This window comes from Schistocerca piceifrons, chromosome X (genome assembly GCF_021461385.2).
Source record: "Schistocerca piceifrons isolate TAMUIC-IGC-003096 chromosome X, iqSchPice1.1, whole genome shotgun sequence".
Taxonomy (NCBI): Eukaryota; Metazoa; Arthropoda; class Insecta; order Orthoptera; family Acrididae; genus Schistocerca; species Schistocerca piceifrons.
The window spans coordinates 717652039-717671262 of record NC_060149.1 but is presented as its reverse complement, the minus strand read 5'-3'; the positions used below and the strand labels follow the sequence as shown (position 1 = coordinate 717671262).

Sequence of the window (19224 nt, the reverse complement as noted above, 5' to 3'; positions counted from 1 at the left end):
TATTGAGCATACCTGGGGTGCCTTGCAACGTGGTGTTCAGGAGAGATCTCCACCCCCTCGTTCTCTTATGGATTTATGGACAGCCTTGCAGGGTTAATGGTGTCAATTCCCTCCAGCACTACTTCAGACATTAGTCTAGTGCATACCACGTCGTGTTGCGGCGCTTCTGCTTGCTTGCGGGAGCCGTACACGATATTAGTTAGGCAGGTGTACCAGTTTCTTTGGCTCCGCAGTGTATCTAAATGTGGATATAGCTTTTGAACTAATGCGTGAAGCAGACCGTCAAATATTGCTAAAGTTTGTAAAAGGCGCATCCAGGGTTCTCCACGTAGTAAACTGCTTGTGCGTTAATTATCTTCCACTTGAAAATTACAAATGTAAGGAACTTTAGTCTTCTACGCTTACAAAATGTACACGATATTAGTTAGGCAGGTGTACCAGTTTCTTTGGCTCCTCAGTGTATCTAAATGTGGATATAGCTTCTGAACTAATGCGTGAAGCAGACCGTCAAATATTGCTAAAGTTTGTAAAAGGCGCATCCAGGGTTCTCCACGTAGTAAACTGCTTGTGCGTGAATTATCTTCCACTTGAAAATTACAAATGTAAGGAACTTTAGTCTTCTACGCTTACAAAATGTTTTCCAGCAGGCAATCAAAGGGAGAATCGATTGCAGATTGAGCCAGTAAAGTAGGTTAAATTCAGCATCAATTTTATGAGGTTGTCCATGTTGCGATGCTAGGATCAGAACTGGCGGCATCTTTGTCATTAGTCAGAAAACGAAGCAAAGTAGTATTCATTCAGGCGATCTACGATAAGCGCGTACAGATAATTGTGCTTGCATGGCGCGAAAACGGCACCCGAACTGAGTCTGTTGTAGTAGCTTTGTTGGAAGAGTTGGCAGTTATGTTCACCAAAGAAAAATGATTTGGTGGCAGAAATCATCAGAGCAAAACGGGGAAGGTTACTCTTAAGTGTTTCTCATGTGGACGTGGAGGGCACACATCTAATGACTGCGGAAGTATTGTTAAGTGTAAAACCTGTGGCAAATCAGGGCATTTAACGCGAGACTGCCGACTTGAGAAAAGAATTTGTGGAGCAGAATCGGCTCAAGCGTGTCGAGATTCAGAGGCTCAAAAGCCAGTCGGATGCGAAAGTTACAATTTATTGGGACACAGAGGTCCTTGTAAGAAAGCGAAGCCAGTTGTGTGTTTCGTGTGTCAGATGCCAGGTACATGGCTAAAGAGTGTACTGAAAGATGTTTAAAGTCGACTATGAAAGTAAAAATGAGTTTGTAGAATCGATTTGCCCACAGAGTTCAGAAAGTCCGTTAAAATTGTTTCTAGATAACGGAGCACAAATTAGCTTGCTCAGTATGAATTAAATGTGAAGCAGTCTCTAGTATAGGTCTGGAGAAAGTAAGGCATTAAAGGTATTACAAGTCCGGTCATACATACGTATGGCCAACAGTTTCAGATCTTGGAAAGGATAGGGAATTAAGAATGAAACATAAGTTAAATTTTATATGAGGGGAAGTTGATATTCCCTATGCCAGTTTAATCTGTGGAGACTCCTTTACGAAGCATGGCATAGTAATTGATTACTCCACGGGAACCCTGTAGATTGGGGATAGGCCCGTTAAATTATGTACAGAGATAGAAGAACAAGGCTCAAGAAAACAGCTGCAAGGGTTTAGAAAGCCAGAAACAGATTTTAAAACTACAGTACGTGAATGCAGTAAAGCTGACAGCTCCCTGAGTTGCTCAAAGGAGCCAGTAAACCAAAGTGCACCGAAGAAATGGCGAAGTAAACAAAAAAATCGTTTCTCAGACGTGTCACCGATGGGAAACGGATGCTACAGAGCCTAAGGTAGGCCATGTGGCTAAAATAAAGATAGGTTCACGCGAGGAGAGGATTTTGAGGATAAAGGCTGCAAATACTAGCCTAAGAGAAGGCATTGCTGAGAAGCTAGATTTGCAGGAAAGCGTGTACCTACCAGAGGCACTGGTGAGAGAGAGAAAAAGCTCTTGTTTAATTAGCGTGTTAAATACGCGAAAGGAGAAGGTTGCTGTTGAGATGCCTCGCATTAAGGTGAGCGAAGTTCCACCATTTAGCTCCAGTCTGAAGCAGACTGCGCGCAAGATAAACAAGGTCTCGAGTGGGAAAAAAATGGAGAATCAGTTCACTAAAAGGTAACTTGCTGTTATTTAAATGACATAGAAGGCAGTCCACAATAGAGGTGTGTTCTGCGTATAATGATATTTCATTTAATAGGGTGTAATTTGACATGCACAGACACAATTCGGTATGAAATAACATTGATTCCAGAATCAGAGGTACGAGTAATTTGCTCTCGTCCTTACAGAATACCAGAAGCGCAGGAAGAAACTTTGCAACAGGAGATAAATCAGATATTATAGAGCGATATAATAGTATCTTCAACAAAGGCCTGGAATTTTCCGTTAATCATGATTCCCAAAAAATGGATGCACCTGCTAAAAAGAAATGGAGGCTGGTAGCTGATTGCAGTACACTAGATGACATTACTGTCAACACAGTTTTCCCACTCCTACGTATCGATGAAATTCTTGACGGATTGGGCAAATCAAAATATAATTTTATGCTTTGACTAAGGGATAATATCAGATGTCATTCGATGTAAAGGTCCGAGAACAGCTTTTAATACATCGTACGAGCATTACATGTACAAAAGAATGCCAATGGGACTCCGTTCTGCACCCTGCACAATACAAAAATTGATGAATTCAGTTGTAATGGGTTTACAGGGTGAAAAAGTGTTTATTTATTTAGACGATGTAGTATGTTTTGGTCCCTCTCTGGAAGAACACAATTCCCGCTTGGGCGAGGCTTTCGAGAGGCTAAGGCAACACAGTTTGAAGTTACAGGTGGATAAATGTGAATATTTAAGGAAGGAGGTCACACATCTGGGACACGTCTTAACTGAAAATAGGTTAAAACCAGACCCAAACAAGCTAAAAGCAATGGCGGAATATGCCCAGCCCAGTAAAAAGTTTCCTCGGGTTAGTCAGGTGTTATAGATGCTTCATAAGTGACTTTACTAAAGTGGCGAAACCACTACATGAGTTGTTGGAAAAAAGTGTTAAGTCTGAATGGGGTGCCAAGTAAGAAGATGCGTTTCAAGTGTCAAAAGAGAGGCTACTCAATCACCCTCCATCACAGTACCCAGATTTTTCAAAAAGTTTATAATCACGACTGACACGAACCAAGACGCTATTGGCTCTGTTTCTAGCCAAGGGGAGATAGATAAAGATATTCCAGTTGCATACGCATCCAGAACGCTGAACAATGCAGAGCGACACTATAGCACCATTGAGAGAGAGTTATTGGCCGTAGTTGGGCGGTCATAATTTCATACTATATGTTTTTGGTCATATGTTTACCATTTGTACAGATCATAAACCACTGCATTGGGTCGGAAATATTAGTGATCCGTCCTCATCTTTAATGAAGTCCACACTGAAATTAGAGGAGTATGATTATAAAATTGTATACCGAAAGTGACAAAAACAACTATGTAGCAGATGCATTGTCGAGGATAAAGGAAGTGTAGTCAGATAATACCGAAACTGGGGCAAGTGAAAGTGAAAAAGGGTCGGTAGTTAAGGAAGACGAACAGGAGGAGAAAACTGCTGAAGAAAAGGCGGAAGTTTTGCGGGAGATCTACCACGCACCCATAGGTGCTCACAACGGATCGAGGGAACATACGATCGAATCAGGAAATACTAAACGTGATCTGGTATGAAGAAGGATATTGAGGATTATATCAGAAAACGTGCTATTTGTCAAAAAAATAATATAACGTAAAATAAGAGAAAAATGCCGTTGGTTACAATACCAACACTAGAAGTAGTATTCGGTAGGTGTAAAATTTATGCAGTCTGTCCTCTGACGATAACAGACAGCTTTAATAAATACGTACTAACATTCCAGGATACTTTGTTAGTTCATTGCAGCAGAATCGATAAGCAGGATGCAGATACAGTGGCTCGTATCCTGGTGGAAAGAATAATTCTAAGTTTTGGAATACCCTCAGTAATACTCAGTACAATGGTAGCAATTATTTGAGTGGTACACTAAAGAAAGTGTGCAGATTTTTAAGGACTAATAGGGTACAGACTTCCTGTTCCCATCCGTAGTCGAATGGAACATTGCAAAGATCACAGCTAAGTAGAATAGAATTCCTGAGATATTAAATCGATAACGCTTAATCAAATTGGGACGAATGGCTTCCATTCGCGGTATCTGTGTACAACGGCACATAGCACGACAAATTATACACCACATGAGTGTTTTTCCGTTAGAGCATGTAATATACCTGGTATATTGCAAAGAGATTTCGCAGGTGTTACTTATAATTTCGATGATTATGTACTCGAATTAAGCAGAAAATGAAACAGATACCCTAACGTGCCAGGGATTATAATAAACAGTATAAGAAGAAGAATCAAGAGAACTATGATACAGACCAGAATTTGAAAGATTTTAAAACGGGTGATCGAGTTCTATTGTACGACGAAAGCGTTAGACTGGCCAAAAGACGTAAGCTGGACATGCAATCGCGTGACACATACGCTGTAGTTAGGACAAAAGGCCCATGTGTGATCACTGGATTAAAGAGATACTTATTTTTAACTATACCTGCCAACAGGTTAAAGGAGCTTTACCGAAATATAACTTTTTCTTCAATTTCAGATGAAACAAACGCAAGTGTTGCACCTGGTGAGCTGTATTGCCGCAGTGTGACCCTTGGACAGTTTCAAGATTTTTAGCATAGAGAAGTTTCCTTCATCGCCGGGTTTACAAGTATATTATGACAGTATTGGCAAGATACAAATCTACAATGTGATGTGGAAAATCATCAATCACATTAATCTCGGAGAACTTCAGAGGAAAGCTGATGAGACAGAGAGAGTAGCACATTTATCTGTAGGATATTTTAAACAGAAGTGAGCAAGCTTGGGAATAAGCGATCAAGAGCGGGAAGTTGTAGAGTAAGCTCAGAATGGCATGTCAAAAAGATCCGGAATTTGCAATGTCTAATTGAGCAACTGCTGTTGAAGTGTCAAAAAGTTCATATCTTCGAGGGTTAGCTACTGTGCGCGTAAAAAAGTTGTATTGGTGATCTTTTTAACTGCCAATAAATGTTCGAGCGGAGAAAAAACAAGACATACTAGAAATTACACAATGCATTTTTGTCCGAATTCTCATAGCCAAACTAAGAATGGAAAATGGACAAACGCGAGGTCTATTTTGTGAAACAATACTAACCTGCTTGAAATTAAAAAGGGTAATTAAGAAAAAATGTAATACTGATCGATATATAAATACGTCATACATCATGTATTCCAACAAAGCTTTAAAATAAAAAAATTAGAACTCTTCAAATATTTTGTGAAATGATTTTTCTAGAAGTAAGAAATAAAATATATTACAGAAGCATTTGACTTGCCTTTGAATGATGCCCGATATCACGTACGGCAACGAAATCATGTACAGTAAATATCTTCTAGTAACCTTTACATTTCTAAGTTAAACATTGAACTTTAAATTCTCAATCGTCACCTCATTTGCTGTATATGATTTGGAACATCATTCAAAGGCGTGTCTAATCTGTTTTATTTTTTACTTTTAGACAAATAGTCTCATAAAAAAATTTGACTGTTTTTTCCATTTTTTTAAATTTCTATTTTAATTATAAACCTTTCAATTCTGAACAGTTTTAAATAATTTTGTTTTAGCATTTCAGCTGTTGTTGAAGACTGTCTTAAGAAGAAGAAGAAGAAGGTGAAGAGTGACATGAATTGAGTATCTTGACAGTGTCACCTTGTTGTAAACTGCTAGTCCTAATTTAGGTGACTGGTGACTTTATAAGAACATAAAGCAGCTGCTATGCGACGAACCGTTCGAAGCGCTGTCCCTGCTGGAGGCCCTTGATGACTGTGATGATGTGGCGCAGCCCCACCACCCAGGTCTGCGCCAGCTCTGGACTGGTGGCCACGAGGTCCAGACTCTTCTTGTTTCTGCCGTGTATCACCGAGAAACAGCACGCTTCGTCGATGAATGGTGGCCAGCCGGTGTTGTTCTTCCCGAACTTCTCCTCCACCTTCTTGGCGATTTTATTGAAAGTGTCCGTCTTCCAGCCGTGTCTCACGTCCAGAATATCGTCCACTTCAACTGTAACATAAAAAATCGTAGTAACTATTAGAATATTTATTTATTTATTTAACGGGAAAGAGGAGGGGCATCGGACCCTTTCTTACATCTAACCGGGCTTCTATGTATTCTGACTCGAGAAGCATTCAAATAGGTACAGATGTCCTGGTTTTCCGGGACAGTCCCGGTTTCAGATTAAAGAAATTGATGTCTTGAAAAATACTTTTGAGACGGTAGTTTGTCCCGGTTTTCGAATTTCAGAGAAATATTCACATACTATATATTTTTTCTCCAAACTCTTGCGTGGATCTGTGTTAAGATAAATAACGAAAGCTTTTATTATCACAGCTGACCGACTTCCTTGAAGAGCATTATTGTGTGGTAATGCTGCTGAGTTTCTATTATTGTCCTTTACCTCAGTTCAGTTTTAAGCTTTGCAGCAATGGGATTATCTGTTTCTCTATCCATGTCGTAACGCGGTTAGTTCGTTATTAAAGTGTTTCATTGTTTCAAGTGAACTCAAAATGCCAAAGAGGAAGAGCTCATTCCGAGAAAAATATTCAGAAGAATGGTTCTTCATAAAACGAAGGAGAAGTGACTAATGCGTAATTTGTAAGTGTTGTGTTTCCATTGCACATGGGAGAAGAGCTGATATTAAGAATCATATAGCTAGCGTAAAGCATAAATAAAACGTGTAATCTGCAAGCACTCAAAAACTGGACAGTTATTTTGTTTCAAATTCTTCTAAACAGGGCAAGTCAGTAACAGCAGCGGAATTAACAATGCGCTATCATACCGTTAAAGTCACATGTCTTTGAAATCAGTTGACTGTACTTAAAAGCTACGCTCCAAACTTTTGATGATTCAGAAGCAGCAAAAATGTGACGTTGGGCAGAACCAAATTCAACAGCAATTGTGAAATCAGTGTTAGCGCTCAAAACCGTCAAACAAATATGCTATGAACTTTCAGAGGTCCGTAATAAGCACGTTTTGCGTCACTGTCTTATAGGAAAACAAAACTGATAAAAGTAAATGCATAGTGTTTGGCGGTGACATTGCAATCTCTAATTTTGGAAGACTACAACGAGCTGGTACAAACAAGGTGTTCGCGAAACTGAAAAGTGAAGTAAACGAAAATCTTGTAGGAGTTGGATTCGCCGCACAGATATTACATAATGCTGCAAAGGCAGTCGCTGACGTGATGAGTCTTGATGTGGATACAGTTGAAATTTAATTTTTCATTTACTTCTGCAGTACGAAAGGAGCATCTAAAAGAACTCTGTGAGTTTGTTGACAAAGTATCATGCATTGTTGTCGCACACGAAAACAAGATGGTTATCTTCGTTTGTTGTAGCAGAGAGAGTGCTGAAGTTATAAGATGCTCTTAAGCCTAACAATACCAACGTATTTCCCATAACGCGTACTATCAAGAGCGGTACTTTATGTCCACCCGAAAAAACTAAAAAAAATAATTGTTGTTAAGGTTTACTAACAACATCCTTTTTAAATAGATTCTGATGTATAAGAAAGGTCCAGGGTCTCAAAAAAATGTTCAAATGTGTGTGAAATCTTATGGGACTTAACTGTTAAGGTCATCAGTCCCTAAGCTTACACACTACTTAACCTAAATTATCCTAAGGACAAACACACACACACCTGCCCGAGGGAGGACTCGAACCTCCGCCGGGATCAGCCGCACAGTCCATGACTGCAGCGCTAGACCGCTTGGCCAATCCCGCGCGGCGGTACAGGGTCTGAAAATATCTTTTAGCCCAATTTTAGCAGCAATGTGTTCACAGAGAGGAGGGGTGATTTATGACCGCCACTAGAAATTAAAAAAAATACAATTTCGTTAACTGTCATTAAGTTTTATTCACAACATACTTTTTAAAGATATATAGATAAGTAAAAAGGCTGCTGACAAAAATATCGTTATAAAATTTATTGCGAAAAGTTACATTTACTACTAAGAATTAGATTTTTGGGTTACATATAACTGAAAAAGTCAAAAAAATTGAGGAATCAAGTTCTGACAACTCTGTTTCAGAATCCTCTGACTGAGTCGTATTTGTGGATTTTACACGGCCAGATAAGTATATTTGAGGGCCAAATACTTAAACTCGAGAAGGAAGATAGCAGTATATAGAAGTTTTTGGAAGATGTTGTCAGAGTGACAGGACGGCGGAAAGAGGAAACTTTTGGACCACTCAAATTATTTTATAAAATGGTCAACAAACTTGGAAGAATTTTCCATTTTCAAACGGATGTTGGTGGACTCGTCAGAACCTGTCTGGAATGAATTGACAAGGACAGGAACATTTCTGCAAGATGAAGGATTATCAATAGACGATAGTGCATTGTTTGAGAAGTTTTGCTTCCTCAGCCAGTTCACTTTATCACAACTCACCCAAGAATAGTGATAAATTGTCTAGTATGTCGTGTCAGGAGAACTGGAGCGATTTCTTTGAAAAGTATAGACGCGTACAGCAGTATTCGCAATTACTAAATCTGTGCGAATTCATCTTTATTGTTCCAGGACACAATCCTAAAGTGGAAAGGATATTCTGTCTCACGAATGTCCAGTGGACTGAGGAACGAAATAGATTACAACTATCAACAGTTGAGCCATAGTAAAATATGTTTTTAATAATGAAATCAGCTGCTCTGATTTTTATGATTACGTCATTCAGCGGCAAGATCTTCTCTCTGAAGCTGAGAAATCCGATAGATACCAAATGTAGAAGAGAGCAGAAGGTTTAAAATGGAATTTTGTTACTCGGATACAACCAAAAGTCTGCATTTCGACATTTTTAAATATTTAATATTGTATTTCATAATGCAAAGATATTAAAAAAGGTAGCTGGGTGATTTATTATGTCTTTCACGCGATAGACTGCAGTCCAGTTGCAGCCAGCTCAAGCGCTCCTCAGTGTATTGACAAGTAAACCTACCTAAACAGTACCGAAATATGTGCCCCAGAAAAGAGCCCACTTATATTATGCGTATAATATATCTTCCAATGCTATGAACCATTTTTATGTTTTCTTTTTCCTCCAAATAATTCCCAACACACATCTCTCCATCATGGTTGTCACATTAGAAGTCCGTGTCTCATGGCCGTGGCTCAAAATTGGCAATACACGCTGTAAACTTTACGTTTCAGATACATTCTAAAAATAACGGAACTGAAAATAAATTTGTGGCTGGTTGCTGTCTCAACACCATCAACATTTGTATTCAAATAACAGCCACTGTCTCCAACCATGTCATCATATGACAAAAATGCATTCTAAACTTAGTTTGGAAAATTCCCTGGCGTTTATCAAAAGCGCTCTATGCCATGTTTACTCTTTGTTTACTTATGTTACTCGTTGACTTCAACTGCTTTAAACACAAATCCTCACTAACTGGGTCTTTGAGTGTATGGTTGTTTTTTACAACTTTATTTTCGATGTATTGATTACATATTACACTGAAAAACGTTTATCACGAATTCATTTAACCCGAAAAATCAAATAGTACAAATAATACTGCATTCCCGACAAAATTCTATACAATTTTATAATTTTTTCTCTTAGCACGAAATAAAAGTCGTTGAACATTAAAAGGTTTTGCCTCTCGGGCGAAGAAATACGAGTACGTAGTTTCTTTCTGCAGTTGCCACGTCACTCAGATGTATGTTTCTTTTTTTTCGTTTTTCATAGCGAAGTCAACAACAGCTGCTGCTGACAACTCGCACTGTGAAAACACTTCAGTTGTTGTTGGTAATCGGAAACGTTAGCCATCTGAAGATAGGAATGATAGCCCGAAACAGCGAATTTGCTGTAGCTCGATATTTGTGGACCAAAGGGCATAAACCGAATGTAATTCGCGGGGACGACTGTATGGACCGTAGCAATGCCCCCAGGTGGTATACATTCTTCCAAGGGAGTCGTGTGAACCTTAATGATTCGCTGCACTCCAGACGGCCAGTAACAGCTGCAAATCCGTAGAATGTCGGAGCCATTGAGGCAGCAGTTCTGAAAGACTGACGGTACAACGGCTAATCTTATCTCAGCGTTTTAACATTTCACTCGGTGCGGTGTACGATATTGTTCACGACACGTTGAAATTTCGTACAGTTAGTGCTCGCTGGGTGAACTAAAAACCTGAACGACAGCTACAATGGCCAGCGAATGATAACGAGCTTAGATCACTTAATGCGTTACGCTGCAAAAGGGCACGACTTTCTGAAAGGGATCTTCACTAGTGATGAGCCGTGGGCGTACCACTACACGACTGAAACCAAGCAGGCTCTATGGCGTGGAAACATCATGGTTCCCCAGCACGAAAAAATCCAAAGTGACTAAATCTGGTGTGTTATTGGTAAAATCTGCTTAACACGGGACCACTGTGAATACTGCAGCCTACATTAAAACTTTGGTTAAGATGCATCGTGTCCTTCGTGACAAACGCCACAACATTACTGCCGTTGTTGTCAAACTTCTTCATGACAATGCTCGCCCGAATGTTGCTGTTCCTGTTCATGAGAAAATCGCCAGATTTAGGTGGGAGGTGCTCCATTATCCACCATTCAGTCCAGACCTAGCACCGTCGGACTTTCACCTGTTTGGTCACACGAAGAAATTCGTGGCCGTCCAACGCTTTGCGACAGATATGGAAGTAAAATCGGTAGTCCACAGATGGCTATACTCCAACCAAACGGAATTCGACGAACAGGGCATATCGAAACTGGCACCATGATGGGAGAAATGTGTTGAAAACATTGGTGATTATGTAGAAAAGTAGGTAAAAGATGTAATTTTATTTTTGATTTTTTAATTTTGTTATCTATACAACTTTTTGGTAGCAAAATTATTGTGCGTTACTTTGCGATCTTCCCTCGTACAGTCTTGTCAAACGTTACGAGATGGTTGGGGGGTGTCTGAAAGAATCCGTACCTCACTCCAAAGAAGAGAACAAAATCGCATCGAAGTGCGACGAGCACACGTGCAACACATCGTTAAACAGGTACGAATTTACAGTTAATTGTAACATGTAATTTGCTGAAGTAATATTGCATTCCTTGTTAAGACAGGCCTTGGGTGATATTAGAGCCCAATTAGATGAGGACTTGGTCGAAAAGTTTGCATTTCAAATAGGTTTTTAGTGACCAGGGCGATACTTCACACTCAAAACAGTGACGGCTCATAACAACATATTCGCAGTTACCTGGCGAACATTGGTGATTATGTAGAAAAGTAGGTAAAAGATGTAATTTTATTTTTGATTTTTTAATTTTGTTATCTATACAACTTTTTGGTAGCAAAATTATTGTGCGTTACTTTGCGATCTTCCCTCGTACAGTCTTGTCAAACGTTACGAGATGGTTGGGGGGTGTCTGAAAGAATCCGTACCTCACTCCAAAGAAGAGAACAAAATCGCATCGAAGTGCGACGAGCACACGTGCAACACATCGTTAAACAGGTACGAATTTACAGTTAATTGTAACATGTAATTTGCTGAAGTAATATTGCATTCCTTGTTAAGACAGGCCTTGGGTGATATTAGAGCCCAATTAGATGAGGACTTGGTCGAAAAGTTTGCATTTCAAATAGGTTTTTAGTGACCAGGGCGATACTTCACACTCAAAACAGTGACGGCTCATAACAACATATTCGCAGTTACCTGGCGAACAGCTCGTTTGCAGACCGTTCTTTACTGCTTTTCCTTCTAGTATCGTATACTTTCACCCGTATCAGTTTTCGGTATTAATTACGATACACACTGCACATATACCAGGAGACTATATCTCATTTAATTAGGACTTTCTATCAATTCATCTTGGCCAAAACGAAATTACGATGTCTTACACGCATCTGTGGTGAAACGCTTAGCTGATACTGTCTGTATATGGTATTGCTGGACGACTTGACCGTCATCGCCGGAATACCGCCGAACGAGAAAGCTGTGAGGCGACGTCACGTCTTCCTGGAACAGCCGCCGACCACAACTTGCCGGCCAACGCCACGTCAAGTCCTCCTGGCCAAGCACAGTGCACAGGTGTCGATGATACACTACTGGCCATTAAAATTGCTAAACCAAGAAGAAATGCAGATGATAAACGCGTATTCATTGGACAAATATATTATACTAGAACTGACATGTGATTACATTTTCACGCAATTTGGGTGCATAGATCCTGAGAAATCAGTACCCAGAACAACCACCTCTGGCCGTAATAACGGCTTGATACGCCTGGGCATTGAGTCAAACAGAGCTTGGGTGGCGAGTACAGGTACAGCTGCCCATGCAGCTTCAACACCATACCACAGTTCATCAAGAGTAGCGACTGGCGTATTGTGACGAGCCAGTTGCTTGGCCACCTTTGACCTGGATACATGCACTGATTCGATTGTGAAGGTTGTTATAAAGCCATTTTATCCTCTCCTGAGGCAAGGCGACCACAACTGTTGAAGTAGGGCCTTGATATCTTGGCGTGTTGTGACGAGCTACCATTGATCTCTCACCATTTTCAATTGGTGAGAGATCTGGAGAATGTGCTGGCCAGGGCAGCAGTCGAACATTTTCTGCATCCAGTAAGGCCAGTGCAGGACCTGCAACATGCGGTCGTGCATTATCCTGCTGAAATGTAGGGTTTCGCAGGGATCGAATGAAGGGTAGAGCCACGGGTCGTAACACATCTGAAATGTAACGTCCACTGTTCAAAGTGCCGTCAATGCGAACAAGAGGTGACCGAGACGTGTAACCAATGGCACCCCATACCATCACGCCGGGTGATACGCCAGTATGGCGATGACGAATACACGCTTCCAATGTGCGTTCACCGCGATGTCGCCAAACACAGATGCGACCATCGTGATGCTGTAAACAGAACCTGGATTCATCCGAAAAAATGACGGTTTTGCCATTCGTGCACCCATGTTCGTCGTTGAGTACACCATCGCAGGCGCTCCTGTCTGTGATGCAGCGTCAAGGGTAACCGCAGCCACAGTCTCCGAGCTATTAGTCCATGCTGCTGCAAACGTCGTCAAACTGTTCGTGCAGATGGTTGTTGTCTTGTAAACGTCCCCATCTGTTGACTCAGTGATCGAGACGTGGCTGCACGATTCGTTACAGCCATGCGGACAAGATGCCTGTCATCTCGACTGCTAGTGATACGAGGCCGTTGGGATCCAGCACGGCGTTCCGTATTACCCTCCTGAACCCACCGATTCCATATTCTGTTAACAGTCATTGGATCTCGACCAACGTGAGCAGCAATGTCGCGATAAGATATGTGTGTGAAATCCTATGGGACTTAACTGATAAGGTCATCAGTCCCTAAGCTTACACACTACTTAGCCTAAATTATCCTAACGACACACACACACACACACACACACACACACACACACACACACACACACACACACCCATGCCCGAGGGAGGACTCGAACCTCCGCCGGGACCAGCAGCACAGTCAATGAGTGCAGCGCCTGAGACCGCTCGGCTAATCCCGCGCGGTTTTTTTGTATGAGAAATCGGTTGGAAACTTTCTTCATGTCAGCACGTTGTAGGTGTTGCCACTGGCGCCAACCATGTGTGAATGCTCTGAAAAGCTAATCATTTGCATATCACAGCATCATCTTCCTGTCGGTTAAATTTCGCTTCTGTAGCAGTCAGCTTCGTGGTGTAGCAATTTTAATGGCCAGTAGTGTATATACTTTTGTTGCTTTGTACTTCCGAGTGGTGTCAGATCAGAATTTCTTTTCTAAATTCCAGTTTCCATGTTCCGACATTTACGTATGCGCACCATGTGCGACGCAGGCGTTTTGCTGTTATGATCTCGGTCTCGATCCAGGGAGTCTCGTAGCGGAGATGATTCTATAACTTGACGGGTTGATAGGGCATGTGATGTTATTTTAGTGATTACGAAATCGAGTCAAATACACATAAAAAGTGGCAGTATGAGCCCGCTTATGAGTACTATGTTGGATCCGCTCTGACCTCGAAACACGCACTTGTGCGGTTGTGAATGGTGTCGTAACGCCGTTGTATCCTCTCCTGAGGCAAGCTGGTGTACAGCTGTGGAAACTGGTCCTCGACATCCTGGATACATGTTCCATCAGGAACAGATCTGGGGCTTCTGCTGGCCACAGGGGTACCTCAACATCACGCAGACAGTTTATAGAGACAAGAACCATGTGCATTGTCCTGTTGAAAAATAGAATCACGATAATGGTAAGCCGGCCGAAGTGGCCGTGCGGTTCTAGGCGCTACAGTCTGGAGCCGAGCGACCGCTACGGTCGCAGGTTCGAATCCTGCCTTGGGCATGGATGTGTGTGATGTCCTTATGTTAGTTAGGTTTAATTAGTTCTAAGTTCTAGGCGACTGATGACCTAAGAAGTTAAGTCGCATAGTGCTCAGAGCCATTTTGATAATGGTAACACATGAGGAGGCAGGATGTCCGTGACACATCATTGTGCCGCCAGTCACTGCCAGTGTCACCTGAAGTCATACCCTACGACCCCCGTGTATGATAGTAGCTGAAAAGTTTGGGGGTAAAAGTTGCATGGGACAACGGGGGCCATAATATGACGTTCGTTTTTTGTTGCTAGGTGGGGTCGCTTCAGAGATATGAAGGTCAACTTTGTTTTTTTAAATGGGATGCTATAGTTTGATACTTATTTTCTGATCTTTGAAGGTCAAAGAAGGTCACAAAGGTGGCATGAAAGCCCATTTACAGAAGGTGTTCGATGCATTGCTGCAACCTTCGTTGACATTCAAAGACCTTACTGTTACACATCATTGTATTCGTCTCGATAGGCGGCCGGGGTGGCCGAGTGGTTCTAGGCGCTACAGTCTGGAACCGCGCGACCGCTACGATCGCAGGTTCGAATCCTGCCTCGGGCATGGATGTGTGTGATGTCCTTAGGTTACTTAGGTTTAAGTAGTTCTAAGTTCTAGGGGACTAATGACCTCAGAAGTTAAGTCCCAAAATGCTCAGAGCCATTTGAACCATCTGATTCGTCTTGATACCCGCTATAAGAAAATGAGTCAGGAGTAATACCGCTGTACCTCCTCGAAAGAGTGAAAGAATGGAACGTCTCGCCAGGTAGCCGCAGTACTCGCCGACGATGGTTATACGGCGTAGTGCAGGACCATCATTCCTCTCTGAACACACTGCGAAACAATTCACCAGCCGTCCATGCTTCCAGGTCACAACGCCACTCCAAGAGCAGCCGTTTGCTTTGCTGTGTTAACGGCAGCCTAAATATGGGCCGGTAATTCCCTAGTCCACATGCAATTGACCTCCGATCAGCCGTGCAGGTGACACAGAATGTTTCGGGGGAGTCCATTACTTGTGCTCGGACTGCAGGCGCTGATGTGAAGGCGTTATGATGTTCCTGGTGTGTAATGTGGAACGATCCTCCCTTGTGGTGGTCTGACATGGCCGACTTGACGACAAGACGAGGATGCCTGCACTCGCATTCCTATACAGTCCAAGATCAGCCCAATGTCACGTCCGAATGCCCCACAAATCTGGATATTTTACGATTCGACGAGCTGACCAAACGGAGACCCCCAATAAGGCCCCTTTCAAACTGTGTCAGGTGCTGATAACGCTGTCTCCATGGGTACGCGGCATCTCCATGTCCGTCACAGCGTTCACTCAATATCTGACGATTTTTGCTCCCGTTATACAGGGTGAGCCACTAACTGTTGTCACCTAGAATAACTCTGAAAGTATGACAGGGGCTGAAAAGTTTGTGGGACAAAAGTTGCATGGGATAATGGGGGCCATAACATGAAGTTCGTTTTCAAATGGTTCAAATGGCTTTGAGCACTATCGGACTTAATATCTATGGTCATCAGTCCCCTAGAACTTAGAACTACTTAAACCTAACTAACCTAAGGACATCACACAACACCCAGTCATCACGAGGCAGAGAAAATCCCTGACCCCGCCGGGAATCGAACCCGGGAAGCCGGGCGTAAGTTCGTTTTCTGTTGCTAGGTGGTGTCGCTTCAGAGATATGAATGTCAACTTTGTTGTTTTAAATGGGGTGCTATAGTTTGGTACTTATTTTCTGATAGCGGATATCGAGATGAATCCAATGATGTGTAACAGTAAGGTCCTTGAAGGTCAAAGTAGGTCACAAAGGTGGCATGAAAGTCCACTTACAGAAGGTGTTCGATGCTGTGCTGCAATCTTCTTATCATGGATTGAGTGGTATACCTTATCACATCGGCACTTATCGAAGCACATGCTCTGACATTTCTCTCTCTCATATCTTCAGGTGTAGTTGGAACGTCTTTATAAACGATGTCTTTTACGAATCCCCACAAGAAAAAATGCAGAGGCGTCAAGTCTGGCAAGCGAGCCGGTCACGACACATCTCCTCCGCGTCCAATCCAACGATATGGGAATTCTCTCTACAACTCATTTCTAGCCATTAGCGAAAAATGTGCCGGACACCCATCGTGTTGATACCACATTCTGTTACTTGTTCCTAAAGATATTTCTTCCAATAACAGACCTAATGTTTCTTGCAGGAATGGGGTGTACTTCCTACCACTAAGATTTCCTTCGATGAAAAAGGGGTCTATAATTCTGTCCTCCAAAATCCCACACCATACATTCACCGACCACAGTTTTTGGTGTGCAACTTGCCGCAGTCGACATGGATTTTCAGTTGCCCAATAATGCATGTTATGCAAATTAACATTTCCATGGTTCGTGAATGTAGCCTCGTCAGTACATAAAATAAAATTAATAAATGTGTCATCCCTCTGAATCTGAAGTTGAGCCCATGGGCAGAATTTAATGCGTCGCGTACAATCCGTACCAGTTAATTCTTGATGGAGACTGATATGGCAAGGACGATATTTATGGCGATGCAGAACACGAACAACACTACTCTGGCTCATACCAGATTCCCTTGCGATTTGAAGTGAACTAACGCAAGGATCTCGAACTACAGTGGTAACAGTACCAATTTCCGTTTCCTCATTAGTAACTTTCCTTTGTCGGATATGTTTCCGATGCGTTAAAGATCCAATTGTTCTCAATTTATCATACACATATTTAAGTGTACGACGTGTAGGTTGAGTAAGTTGAGGATATCTTTCAGAGTGTAAGTCTCCAGCTCTCACTGAATTTCGTTGGCATTTTCTATAAGTGAGAAGCATATCGACTTGTTCTTCGAAGGAATACATCATTCACATTCGCTTGATTCGACGATACTAGTCTTACCGTTCCTATTAATGTTGTATCGCGAAACCGTCGAATGGTGTTTATATGTCAATGGCACGTTAGATGGATACGCCGTATTCGGCGAGTATTTACTATTTGCACGATATACGAGAGAGAATTGTCAGAGCATGTGCTTCGGTAGGTGCGGAAGTGATAAGGAATACCACTCAATCTATGATAAGAAGATTGACCTTCGTTGACCTTCAAAGACCTTGCTGTTACACATCGTTGTATTCGCCTCGATAGCCACTGACAGAATATGATTACTAAACTTTAGCATCCCATTTAAAAAAAAACTAACAAAGTTGACCTTCATATATCTGACGCAACCCCACCCAGCAACAAAAAACCAACGTCGTATTATGGCCCCCGTAGTCCCATGCAACATTTGTCCCACAAACTTTTCAAGTACTATCATACTTTTGGAGTTATTCTAGGTGGCAATGGTTAGTGACTCATCCTGTATAATCTACAGACCTGGTAACAACACTAAACAACGAAGAGTACTAATGCACTTTCGTTGTTGTTCTATCTGTCACAGAGAATTGCAACTCTAGTCATTTATATAACCGCTGATAGTTTGTACGCGTACGGAGTAGTATTGACATGACATTCGACCATGTCTTCTTGGAGGTACACTTTTCTTCAAGCAGTGCATTTTTACATTTAAATGATGTTCAGAAACAGTCAGAAAAGCTTGCAAGGGTGTTGCAGGGTAGGGTGTGCTGGGAATGATTGTCAAGAAAAAAATTCGATAGGTCGCGCCGTTTCCGAGTTAATTACCGTCGAAGTTAGCCAAGCAGGCCGTTGCTCACGCAAATTAAAGCGGCGCGCCAGATATAATTAGTGTCAGCCGTTCTCATAGCGTAGATGATGGCGCACAAGACCACTCAGTATTTGGCTCATGTTACACCCTTGCTACCGTCCCACGACTAAGTTTTGCACCGCTATTTTGGTCGGTTTTAGAAACATACGGCAAACACGTTCGGCGACACTGTTTTCTGCTGGGTCGCTTGATTTGCGCACGCAATGTCCTGATTGGCTAACTTCAATGCTAATTAACTCGATAACGGTGCAACGTATAGAATTTTTTCCCAAAAGAGTTATTTCTCAGCACATCCTGGCCTGCAACACCCTTACAAGCTTTTCAGGCTGTTTATGACCACCCAGTATAAATTTCCAAATTTCTGTCCTAGTTGCCGGCCGGAGTGGCCGAGCGGTTCTAGGCGCTACAGTCTGGAACCGCGCGACCTCTGCGGTCGCAGGTTCGAATCCTGCCTCGGGCATGGATGTGTGTGATGTCCTTAGGTTAGTTAGGTTTAAGTAGTTCTAAGTTTTAGGGGACTGATGACCACAGCAGTTAAGTCCCATAGTGCTCAGAGCCATTTCAACAATTTTTTTTTCTGTCCTAATTGTTGGAGAACACAGTCACATGGTAACACAGATTTTCGGAAATGGCAAGGAATTCTTTTAATTGAAAGCTATGTTTAAAATAGTCACTTGGATAAGTGGCTGCGGTTGTGGCCCGACCTGCTGTAGACATTACAGACGGGAGAAAGCACCAATTCACGGGTTGTCCGTGCCTAATGTCAGCATTAAATCCGTATCAGTTCGTGAGTTCACTCGTAGAAACGGCAAACCACAGCAGCAGTGTAAGGCAAGGTGTAAACGGAAACGGCCTCCACTATGTGAAAAAAAAATAACAGGAAGATCCGCTTCCCAGACACAGAAGGAAACGACCGGGTGAAACACGCGCAAACGCTCACGTAGTCATAGCAGCAGATATGTGGTCA

The 19224-nt window shown here is 42.1% G+C and overlaps 1 protein-coding gene across 2 annotated transcripts in view; it reads right to left on the bottom strand.

The window, feature by feature from the left end:
- LOC124721489 (1-phosphatidylinositol 4,5-bisphosphate phosphodiesterase eta-2-like) overlaps nt 1-19224 on the bottom strand; it is a 431886-nt gene that overhangs the window by 141913 nt on the left and 270749 nt on the right. For both annotated transcript variants that reach the window (XM_047246496.1, XM_047246497.1), the window contains exon 3: nt 5940-6213. In XM_047246496.1, coding sequence (XP_047102452.1) covers nt 5940-6213 — 274 coding nt within the window. The remainder of the gene's footprint in view (nt 1-5939; nt 6214-19224) is intronic.